The following is a 12,344-nucleotide window of genomic DNA, read 5'->3' as shown; positions in this document are numbered from 1 at the left end:
GGATTTTCACTAAAGATAAACTTACTTTAAACAAAAAATCCACAAAAGCAGAAAGTGTCATCCCTAATTATCCCGGTCAGATTTGCAGTCTTACTAGGAATGATTCTTAATGCACATGAATTGAACAGAGCAAGGCTCACATCTATTGAGGACATCTATTGAGGACATCACTGAGGGTCTTGCTTAAGCATTGATTTTTCTTGATAATTTATACATTCATTTTGCTAACAAGGTATACATACTCAGACCAATATTGCATATGATTATTTTGGAACTGCTAAATGCAGATGGAGTTTAAATGTATTAAAATTAAAACTGATGGAATTTATCTTGAAAGCATGCCCTCACAAGCATGTCTAGACTAGAAACAGAGCTTTATAATAAAACTTTAAAATAAAAAATGGCATTGTATTATATTTTTTTAATGCACTCAGTTGAGTGCTCTGTAAGTAACTCCCAAGGTTTTCATAAAATCTTCATCAAACATCCTAAAAATGTTTGTAAGCATAAAGCCTAAGCCAAGAAAGTTAATATAATGAGCATGTATTGTCTTGGGCATTGTTAAGATTTGTCCACTGAATTAAGTAAAATCAGATTTGTTACCTGTATAATTATTACGGTTTTCATCTCAGTCTTGTATGCAAACCTCATGAATATGAGTCGTGTTCTGAGAAAACGGGGCATAATGCATGTGCATTAAGTGTCGTCCCAGATTAGCCTGTGCAGTCCGCAGAGGCTAATCAAGGGATGACACTTTCCGCTTAAACTTGATTTTTGGAAAAAGGGACTTCCTTCAAACGAAAAAAATACCATTAAAGTGGAAAGTGTCGTCCCTGATTAGCCTGTGCGGACTGCACAGGCTAATCTGGGACCACACTTTACGCACATGCATTTTGCCCAATTTTCACAGAACAAGACACATATTTGTCATAATAAGAACTCAACACAATGTCATATCGCTTTTTACGATTATTTTCAAAGAGCGACTTTCTCCGTCAAATCTTTACCAAACTTCATGACAGTGTTTGGAATTATTAAATATCTGGATACATTTTAAAAAGCAACCAAATAACGCCAAAAGTTTTTAGGAATAGCACAGGAAATATCAATAATTGGCTTTTTACCTAGTGTCTTCTCTCCAAGTTTTTAAGTTATCATATAATTATTACCATAATAGATTTATTCCAATATTAATTTAAACTTAGAGCGACCATTTTAATCTTTTATCTATATTTTTTTTATCAAACAATTCTTTTGCTGGTTTGTCATATAAATGTAGGTAGATTAAATGGAATGTTTTGTGTCTTTGGTGATACAAAGCTATTAATTTCCATTTTAAGAACACAATTTGTTTACAACAATACTTAAACAATTCCCTTAAAAAAAGTGGCATGCCTTTGTACAAATGCACCTTTGTTAAAGTTGAATGTAATCTGGTATGGTGCTGTGAAATATATACTTGAGATTTATTGCTCATTAATATTTGTAATTTGTAATTGCTGTTTTTCAAGCCCTTCTATTGATCACTTTCTCAGTCAAGTCCACAACAATACTGTTTGCACAATATGCTCTTTAAAAAACACTGGCACTTTTAAAGGGACTTGTTCACAATTTGGTGAAATGACAATTTTCAAAATAATTGTCATCAATATAAAAAGAAGGTATGTATCATGTTTAAGCTTAAGCATGAACAAAAATGATACAGAAAAAAGGTAAAAATATTGGCTCGTTAATGGATAATAACCATATGGAAATAGTAAAACATTTTCCTCCATAATTTGGACAATAAAAAGTGTAATAATAAACTGGTTATGTTTTCTCTTTTAACATGAAAGGCTTTGAAGCCCAATGGTAGCGCACTAGCTTTGCTTCAGGAGGACCGGAGGTTTTAAATTCTAGGAAGACAATATTTTTTATTCATTTTTATACGGCTCTTGAAAACAGGACGTATTATAAGATCACCCTTGGCGGGTGGTGGGCCAAATATGCTCAGAAGCTGTGTCTAAATGATATCTAGGTCAAGTAATAATATGGGTCATGCCAGGTCAAAAACAAGGTCACGAGGTCACTAAGTTAGTGCATTTCAAGCATTTAGCATGGTGTCCACTCTCCCAAATTGAAGTAGTTTTCATCAAGTTGTGTCTAGATTATATCTAGGTCAAGTTCTAATATGGGTCATGCTGTCAAAAAATAGGTCACAGGGTCACTAAGTGCGTTAAAAAAACAATCACAATTGTGTCTTTTACCCTAGTCCATTAGTTGTCTGAAACCTTCAAACGGACATATCTTGTGACAGTTTGGCACTCTTGTTTTTCATGCTATTATAAGAGGTAAAAACTGATCAAATCATGACAGATTTAATAGTTTACAAATCTAATGACATTATAAAAATTATAAACTGTGAACAAGTGTCTTTAAAGATTGCTGTACTTTTCCTGTTCACTTTTAAAGTATAACAAATACCAATTCCACAGGGTCTTGTCTGATTGTTTTCTGCTTTACTGGGTATGGTAGTCACAGATGTCTGTAGCTGATTGGGAGGTATGATGTCATATTGTTCTGCTTTACTGGGAATTGTAGTCACAGATGTCTTTAGTTGATTGGGAGGTATTATGTAAAATTGTTCTGCTTTACTTGGAAAATAAGTCACAGGTGTCTATAGTTGATTGGGAGGTATTATGTTAAATTGTTCTGCTTTACTGGGAATAGTAGTCACAGGTGTCTATAGTTGATTGGGAGGTATTATGTTAAATTGTTCTGCTTTACTTGGAAAATAAGTCACAGGTGTCTATAGTTGATTGGGAGGTATTATGTTTAATTGTTCTGCTTTACTGGGAATAGTAGTCACAGTTGTCTTTAGTTGATTGGGAGGTATAATGTAAAATTGTTCTGCTTTACTTTGAAAATAAGTCACAGGTGTCTATAGTTGATTGGGAGGTATTATGTTAAATTGTTCTGCTTTACTGCGAATGATAGTCACAGGTGTCTTCAGTTGATTGGGAGGTATTATGTCAGATTGTTCTGCTTTACTGGGAATAGTAGTCACAGATGTCTTTAGTTGATTTAGAGGTATTATGTCAGATTGTTCTGCTTTACTGGAAATGATAGTCACAGATGTCTTCAGTTGATTGGGAGGTATTATGTCAGATTGTCTTGCTTTACTGCGAATGGTAGTCACAGGTGTCTTCAGTTGATTGGGAAGTATAACGTAAGTTTGTTCTGCTTTACTGTGAATGGTAGTTACAGGTGTCTTCAGTTTATTGGGAGGTATTATGTCAGATTGTTCTGCTTTACTGGGAATGGTAGTCACAGATGTCTACAGTTGATTGGGAGGTATTATGTCAGATTGTCTTGCTTTACTGGGAATGGTAGTCACAGATGTCTTCAGTTGTTTGGGAGGTATTATGTCAGATTGTTCTGCTTTACTGGGAATGATAGTCCCAGATGTCTTCAGTTGATTGGGAGGTATTATGTCAGATTGTCTTGCTTTACTGGGAATAGTAGTCACAGATGTCTTTAGTTGATTGGGAGTTATTATGTCAGATTGTTCTGCTTTACTGGGAATGGTAGTCACAGGTGTCTTTAGTTGATTGGGAGGTATTATGTCAGATTGTTCTGCTTTACCGGGAATGGTAGTCACAGGTGTCTTCAGTTGATTGGGAAGTATAACGTAAGATTGTTCTGCTTTACTGGGAATGGTAGTCACAGATGTCTTCAGTTGATTGGGAAGTATTACGTAAGTTTGTTCTGCTTTACTGTGAATGGTAGTTACAGGTGTCTTCAGTTTATTGGGAGTTATTATGTCAGATTGTTCTGCTTTACTGGGAATGGTAGTCACAGGTGTCTTCAGTTGATTGGGAAGTATAACGTAAGATTGTTCTGCTTTACTGGGAATGGTAGTCACAGGTGTCTTCAGTTGATTGGGAAGTATTACGTAAGTTTGTTCTGCTTTACTGTGAATGGTAGTTACAGGTGTCTTCAGTTTATTGGGAGTTATGTCAGATTGTTCTGCTTTACTGGGAATGGTAGTCACAGGTGTCTTCAGTTGATTGGGAGGTATTATGTCAGATTGTTCTGCTTTACTGGGAATGGTAGTCTCAGATGTCTTTAGTTGATTGGGAGGTATTATGTCAGATTGTTCTGCTTTACTGGGAATGGTAGTCTCAGATGTCTTTAGTTGATTGGAAGGTATTATGTCAGATTGTTCTGCTTTACTGGGAATGGTAGTCACAGATGTCTTCAGTTGATTGGGAAGTATTATGTAAGATTGTTCTGCTTTACTGGGAATGGTAGTCACAGATGTCTTCAGTTGATTGGGAGGTATTATGTCAGATTGTTCTGCTTTACTGGGAATGGTAGTCTCAGATGTCTTTAGTTGATTGGAAGGTATTATGTCAGATTGTTCTGCTTTACTGGGAATGGTAGTCACAGATGTCTTCAGTTGATTGGGAAGTATTATGTAAGATTGTTCTGCTTTACTGGGAATGGTAGTCACAGAAACATTTAGTTGATTGGAAGTTATTATGTCAGAATGTTCTGCTTTACTGTGAATGGTAGTCACAGATGTCTGTAGCTGGTTAAAAGGTATTATGTCAGATTGTTCTGCTTTACTTGGAATGGTAGTCACAGGTGCCTTTAGTAGATAGGGAGGTTAGAATAAGAGGGCCTTGTCTGATTGTTTTCTGCTTTACTGGGAATGGTAGTCACAGGTGTCTTCAGTTGATTGTGAAGTATTACGTCAGATTGTTCTGCTTTACTTGGAATGGTAGTCACAGGTGCCTTTATTAGATAGGGAGGTTAGAATAACAGGGCCTTGTCTGATTTTTTTCTGCTTTACCGGGAATGGAAGTCACAGGTGTCTTCAGTTGATTTGGAGGTATTATGTTAAATTGTTCTGCTTTACTGGGAATAGTAGTCACAGGTGTCTATTGTTGATTGGGAGGTATTATGTTAAATTGTTCTGCTTTACTGGGAATAGTAGTCACAGATATCTTTAGTTGATTGGGAGGTATTATGTCAGATTGTTCTGCTTTACTGGGAATGGTAGTCACAGGTGTCTTAGTTGATTGGGAGGTATTATGTCAGATTGTTCTGCTTTACTGTGAATGGTAGTCACAGATGTCTTAGTTGATTGGGAAGTATTACGTAAGATTGTTCTGCTTTACTGTGAATGGTAGCTACAGGTGTCTTCAGTTGATTGGGAGATATTACGTCAGATTGTTCTGCTTTACTGGGAATGGTAGTCACAGGTGTCTTCAGTTGATTGGGAAGTATTACGTCAGATTGTTCTACTTTACTGTGAATGTTAGTTACAGGTGTCTTCAGTTTATTGGGAGGTATTATGTCAGATTGTTCTGCTTTACTGGGAATAGTAGTCACAGGTGTCTTTAGTTGATTGGGGGGAATAACGTCAAACTGTTCTGCTTTGCGGGGAATGGCAGTCACAGGTGTCTTCAGTTGATTGGGGGGAATTACGTCAAACTGTTCTGCTTTACTGGGAATGGAAGTCACAGGTGTCTTTAGTTGATTGGGAAGTATTACATCAGATTGTTCTGCTTTACTGGGAATGGCAGTCATAGGTGTCTTCAGTTGATTGGGAGGTATTATGTCAGATTATTTAAGAAGAGGTTATAAGCAATATAATATATAATAAAATAATTGTGTGATCAAAAGAAACTATATTGTGAATTGATGCTTATTTCACATTGTATTTGATTTGCGTAGCACATAAACCCCTGAATGCACATAAAATCAAATAAAAACATGTATCACTATTGGCAGTCAGTCTACGCATGCTATCTATAAACATGTATATCGCTGAATTTTGCATTTTTGTGCCCAGCTATATATACTTATTATATACTTAGAGATTTCTGATTTTTTTTTATATAGAAACACAAATAACAACACAAACAGTGTGTTTAAGGTTCATGCCTAGTTTAATGAATGTCAAAATATAATAATTGTCTTCTAAGTTTTTAATAGATTATTATTTTGATTTGTTAAACTCACATTTTGAGACAATCATCGTATTGCATTAAATATTTGTTACGTACATTTGCGGTGGTAATGAAATAGTATTTGATTGAGGTATTTTAATGAAGAACATGATTGTAATAAATTGTTGTAAGGATGCATTGGATCATGTGAAATGTGTTGATGAAATTTAAACCAGTAAAAAAAGTTGCAGTGGTATTACCGTTCAAAGCAGCGTAATTAAGCAGTTAAAAAACTGAAATTTATTGCAATTTAATGAAATATTAATGACTTCCATATTCAATTATACCTTCTTTCCTTAAACCTTCTCTCTCCCATATTTTTATTAGGTTTATATTTGAATTACATAGAGAGTAATTTTTGAGATGTGGTATCTTCTGATCAATTTTATCATAACTTCTTATGCAGCATGCATTTAACCAATGTCCTTTTTAGGCTTGCTTAGTGAAATATTTAAAAACTATTCAGTCATGTTTAATTTTATGTAAAGTATTGAAATAAAGAAAAATATGAGGCATTTCAAATTGAATGAAATATTTATTGGTGGCAGAACAGGGATGTGTATATAGTCAAATGTGCTTTCAAAGTAAAACATACAGCTGATACTGGCCTACCTGAATACATTCCCCCATCCCGCTTTGTCAGAAGAGTTCAGTTGTTTGAACTGGTTTCCTAACAAACCAGGCTTCATTGAAGTTTCGCTTTGATACCTAATGTTTAAGTCAAAATTTGTCCTAGATAAAAATTTAATATAAAAATTCACAAGGGCCTTTTCTGTGAAATCATAAAAGCAGGAATTCCGGCTCTTATGCATCACACTTCCTGTCATGGATTTCTTTCTGCCTTTGAAATGTCAAATTGATAAATTTACAAAGTGTATAATTCACATAATATGGAAGCCAAATTTATGTTTCTTCTGCACTGATGAGATCTACCTTTATATGAAGTGTCAAGTTGATGCCTTTTTTATGCCCCCCTTCGAAGAAGAGGGGGTATATTGCTTTGCACATGTCGGTCGGTCGGTAGGTCGGTCGGTCCGTCCACCAGGTGGTTGTCAGACGATAACTCAAGAAATAGTAAAATGGTTTCCGGATGATAACTCAAGAACGCATACGCCTAGGATCATGAAACTTCATGGGTAGATTGATCATGACTCGCAGATGACCCCTATCGATTTTGAGGTCACTAGGTCAATGGTCAAGGTCATGGTGACCCGAAGTAGTAAAATGATTTTCAGATGATAATTCAAGAACGCATATGCCTAGGATCATGAAACTTTATAGGTAGATTGATCATGACTCGCAGATGACCCCTATTGATTTTGAGGTCACTAGGTCAAAGGTCAAGGTCACGGTGACCCGAAATAGTAAAATGATTTTTGGATGATAACTCAAGAACGCTTTTGCCTAGGATCATGACACTTCATAGGTACATTGATCGTGACTTGAAGATGACCCCTATTGATTTTCAGGTCACTACGTCAAGGGTCAAGGTCACAGTGACAAAAGTCGTATTCACACAATGGCTGCCAGTACAACGGACAGCCCATATGGGGGGCATGCATGTTTTACAAACAGCCCTTGTTACTTTTCAACTTTCAACTTCCATTAAAAAAAAACCCAAAGGGTAACAACTTAAAAATAGGAGAGCAAGATTTATGGTTCTTGTTTTTCTGCACACCCCCTTAATGAGATTTATCTCTTTATAATGTTTATATCTCTAACAGTTATTAAGATACATGTATTCCCAAGGCAAATTTTGAGTACAAAATAACCTTCAATATCTTACCTTATAAAGTTTTAAAGGTGGGCTATATTCAAAATTTCAATTGAAAAATGTACAAGGGGCAATAACTCTTTAAATATGGAAGCACTATTTAAAGCACTTGAACAGTTCACATCCATGTTATGAGATTTAGCTACTTGTAAACTATGAAGATGATACCCTTTTTTCTTTTGGATACATGAGTTTGAAAAATTATTAGTACAAAAACAAACACATAGCAAAAACTCTGAAAAGAGTAAAGGTTCTTATGCACTCCACAATCTACCAATGAGATCTACCTAGCTATTAAGTTTTATTTTGATATAGTTCAAGAGATATGCTTCAGACAAAATTTAAGTAAAAAAAATCAACAAAGTACAATAACCTTCCTATGAAACTTATATCTCTATTTTTAAAGTTTTTGAGACATGCACCTAACAAGAAATCCAACGCCCAACTAACAACACGAGTAACAAAAAGCATTAGGGACTATATATATATCTCTATTTTTAAAGTTTTTGAGACATGCACCTAACAAGAAATGCAACGCCCAATTAACAACATGAGTAACAAAATGCATTAGGGACTATATTCTATATGATAGATTTTGTATTGCAGTCCTGAGATCGCGTACATTCAACGTGACAGCGTAAACCTGCCAGCTCTCAAGCAGACGGTCAGCAACCAGGCCATGGAGCGCAAGAAGCGCACACAGATCCTGCAGAAAGCGCGCTTGAAAAAAGAGATTCTACCTTAGTATTCTGAGTCACGAGTGGTTTTCATTTTTTCGAACACCATTGTTTAGTTTCCTAACTTTGATGGTATAGTATGACTTGACATGTACAAGTAAACATGTGCATTTTTGTTTTAATTGATGCCTTCTAGAAAGGTATAATATAATTGTTGTCAATGTATGTTTGCTTTTAATGGTCGGTTTCCGTTTATGTTACCATGTTTATTTGTTGTAGTGTGTTAAATTTACAATTGCAAAAGCTTGTTAGTAGAAGTGTAAGTACAAGCACTAGGTTTTGATGTAGTCTATTATGCACAGTGTGGTCACCACATCTGGCCTTGTGACTATGAAAGTATGGCTTTCAAATATCAAACAGTCAGATTTTCATCTGATATAAAACAATCATTTTCATTGGCCGTTTTTTTATAATTATTCCTGGTATATATGATCAATATAACTACAAAATTAAGCAGTGAATGTGTATGGCCTTAATGAACAATAATTTTTTTTTATTAAATGGCTCGAGTTGCAAAACTTGAAGAGTGATTTCACCTGAAACGTTTCATTTGACTGCACATTTTACTACAACAGTTTACTGTTAACTAACCTGAGAAAATAAAACAATATTGTGATAATCATTTAATGCTTTTTGTCACAGTTGTTAAATCAATTAATTATTGAAATTATTATTTCCCCTTAATCGACATGGTGAAACCATTTAGTCATTTGATGCCTGCATTAATTTGTATGTTTTAAATGTTTTACTTGATGTTTTATGTACATTTCACAGAAGTTATAATGAGCCAAAAACATTAACTGCAATTTGCGGTAATTTGCTTTTAAACTATTGAAGCGCAATGTTTCGACTTAAAATATTTCAATTAAAAATGCTTGTTGAATATCAAAAGATTCAAGTTATTAGCTGTTTGACATGGTGGATCAAAACATTCTTAAAAATAAAGAATATACAATTGTCAGTGTGTGTTAAATACAACTTGTGTTTATGCTTTGATGTTGGGGGATCTGATTTGTCATTATAGTCAGTGGTCAGATTAATATCACATATTTGAAAGTGTTCATTCACTATGTTTAACAATGTCACATTTTGATTCTATGAATTTATTTCATGTTTAACAATCATTGCTTACTGTATATACATTTCCGCTGCAAAAACAACAATAAACCAACTAAATAGGTTTGCACTGTACTGCTCGCTGATTTAGTTCTTTGTTAGCTTTAATGATGAGTTATTAAGCATTTTAGAATTTAGAAAAACAAATACATCGTTGTGTATATATTATCTGAATTGCATGGCAAAACATAATCTTTTAGCACACAAAAAGGTTCACAATGTGAATGAATGTACATGTATATATTTATAATAAAGTACTTCTGACATTTATTATGTTTCCATCTCTGCAGTTAACATCAGTGTCTGATATTAAAATAGTAGACATGTCATCAGTTTTATATGTGTGATTTTAAGGGCATTAAAAAGCCATATGCAATTCTTTAACATTATAATCCATCAGATTGTACATGTCACATATTTGGTGTAGTTCCCATAAATTGCAGATCAATAAGATAAGCCTTTGTACCATATTGAACGTGTCCAATCGTATAGCAATATCATTGAGATGTGCTGAATACACAAGGGTGCTCTATGCAGTGTAGAGATATCTAAATGTAGATGTCGATTTGTACATAATTTTGTCTTTTGTCTTGTATCTTCCTTCTTCTTAATCAGAGAGTATATTAGGTTGTCAAAGAGACAGCCTTTTAACAATGCATTTGCTTTAAAGCTTATTACTTATTAACAGTTAATTTTCATTAAGTGTTATTAAAGAGTTAACGCTTTCGAAACATTTTCTGCAAATCTATTCTCATTACAGTTATTTTCCTTTGTTAAGTAATCTTATCTTCTAACTGTACTTGAATTCTTATCTTCTTAAGTAAAACAAACAATGAAAGTCAATTCATAAGCCGTTTTTTTTTCTCACTCGTTCTGGATGTTGTAGTCCTATATTATTCTGTAATATTATAATGTTCTTATCTTAATTCAACATTTGCATGTGACCTTTAAAATTGATGAGAATACAGTCTTTGATTTACCATGTATTGATTCTAATAGTTGCATTTTAGTCAATTTGTTGTAATTTTGACCAAAGGGTTTACCATTAAAGATCTCCCAAGACACACATTGTTGTTTCTATTTGTCATTTTTACCTGACTACTCATATAAGTTTAACTATACTACTGGACTGGAGCTACGTGTGTTTATGTTCATAATGTGAGGTTACTGAACAAGTCTTAAAAAACTCTGACCAAACCACTAAGAAAGTAGAATACAGTAATCTGTCTAATTGAAGCTTCCCATATCAGCCATAACTTGATTGTTTATTGTTGCATTTTGAAGTAACTTGGCAAGAATGTCAACCACCCTTTGATGATGTGTTGCATACCCCATGTCCACAATCACAAGATGACATGTCAGGTCAAACTTATCTCCTCACTTCATTAGTATACACTAGGAAGTCAAAGGTCACAGCAACCGCTTGAATGTTTCAATGGATTTTGAAACAACTAACCACAAATGTTACCCCCCCCCCCCCCTTCCTCCATTTCAAGTAAAGCAAATAGCACTCGCACTTTCCGTCAGTGAGAAGCTTCCTGCCTCAGCCTAACTTTGCCATATTGATAGATTTCTAGATTCTTTGTCATAAATGCCACCTACCATAAGATGACGTGTCCCAAGTAATACCAATCTCCCTATTTCACAAGTAAAGTCACAGTAAGAGGTCAAATGTCAACTTTGCCCACACATTTCCTGTCTTTACCTTGTACCGGTATTTAGTGATCTTCAAATAACTAAGCACATTTGACGACCATCAAAAAAACGTTTGCCATAACTAAAATGCATCTCAAAGGGCAATGTCACACTAAGAAAAAAACTAGAGCTTTGTCACAGATGTGACGTATACCGCCACATGCCGCATTGACACAGACTATTTTGCATGCTGTCTCCACAGAACAAGAGAATCTAATTTATGGGGATTTTTAAGAATTATTATGCCATTATCATTTATGGCCATTTCAACCTTTGAACTCTTGAACTCTTTCGCATGACAAGCCGTCCAATGACTGTGAACAAAATTAATGTACAGAGTCATTTAAAATCTCACTATGAATGACATACCCGGTAGTTATGGCCCGGACAAGCTCATTTATGGCCATTTTTTACTTTTGAACTCCAAGTGTGACATTGACCTTGGAGATATTGACGTAATTCTTTCGCGCGACACAAGGTCCAATTATGGGGAACAAATGTGCCAAATGATTTTAAAATCTCACAATGAACAACATATTTACGGCCCAGACAAGCTCATTTATGGCCATTTTTTACTTTTGAACTCCACGTGTGACCTTGACCTTGAGATATCAACGTAATTCTTTCGCGCAACACACCGTCCAATGATGTTGAACAAATGTGCCAAATGATTTAAAAATCTCACAATGAATGACAGTTATAGCCAGGAAAAGCTCATTTATGGCAATTTTTGACCTTTGAACTCAAAGTGTGACCTTGACCTTGGAGATATTGACGTAATTCTTTCAAGCGACACACCGTCCAATGATGGTAAACAAAATTGCCAAATGATTTTAAAATCTCACAATGAACGACATAGTTATTGCCAGGACAAGCTCATTTATGGCCATTTTTTATCTTTGAACTTAAAGTGTGACCTTGACCTTGGAGATATCGACGTTATTCTTTCGCACGACACACCGTCCAATGATGGTGAACAAATTTGCCAAATTATTTTAAAATCTCTCAATAAATGATAGTTAT

The 12,344-nt window shown here is 34.8% G+C and overlaps 1 protein-coding gene and 1 long non-coding RNA gene across 4 annotated transcripts in view; both read left to right on the top strand.

Moving 5' to 3' along the window:
- The window catches only part of LOC127871441 (coiled-coil domain-containing protein 74B-like), a 187,249-nt gene extending 176,557 nt beyond the window's left edge, over nucleotides 1-10,692 (top strand). For both annotated transcript variants that reach the window (XM_052414383.1, XM_052414382.1), the window contains exon 9: nucleotides 8,380-10,692. In XM_052414383.1, the coding sequence (XP_052270343.1) occupies nucleotides 8,380-8,518 (139 nt within the window). In that variant the 3' untranslated portion in view covers nucleotides 8,519-10,692. The remainder of the gene's footprint in view (nucleotides 1-8,379) is intronic.
- LOC127871447 (uncharacterized) overlaps nucleotides 1-12,344 on the top strand; it is a 190,324-nt gene that overhangs the window by 61,036 nt on the left and 116,944 nt on the right. The window lies entirely within an intron of this gene.

Source organism: Dreissena polymorpha, chromosome 3 (assembly GCF_020536995.1).
Source record: "Dreissena polymorpha isolate Duluth1 chromosome 3, UMN_Dpol_1.0, whole genome shotgun sequence".
Lineage (NCBI taxonomy): Eukaryota > Metazoa > Mollusca > Bivalvia > Myida > Dreissenidae > Dreissena > Dreissena polymorpha.
Note: the sequence above shows the minus strand (reverse complement) of the source record. Positions and strands in the feature narration are given on the sequence as shown.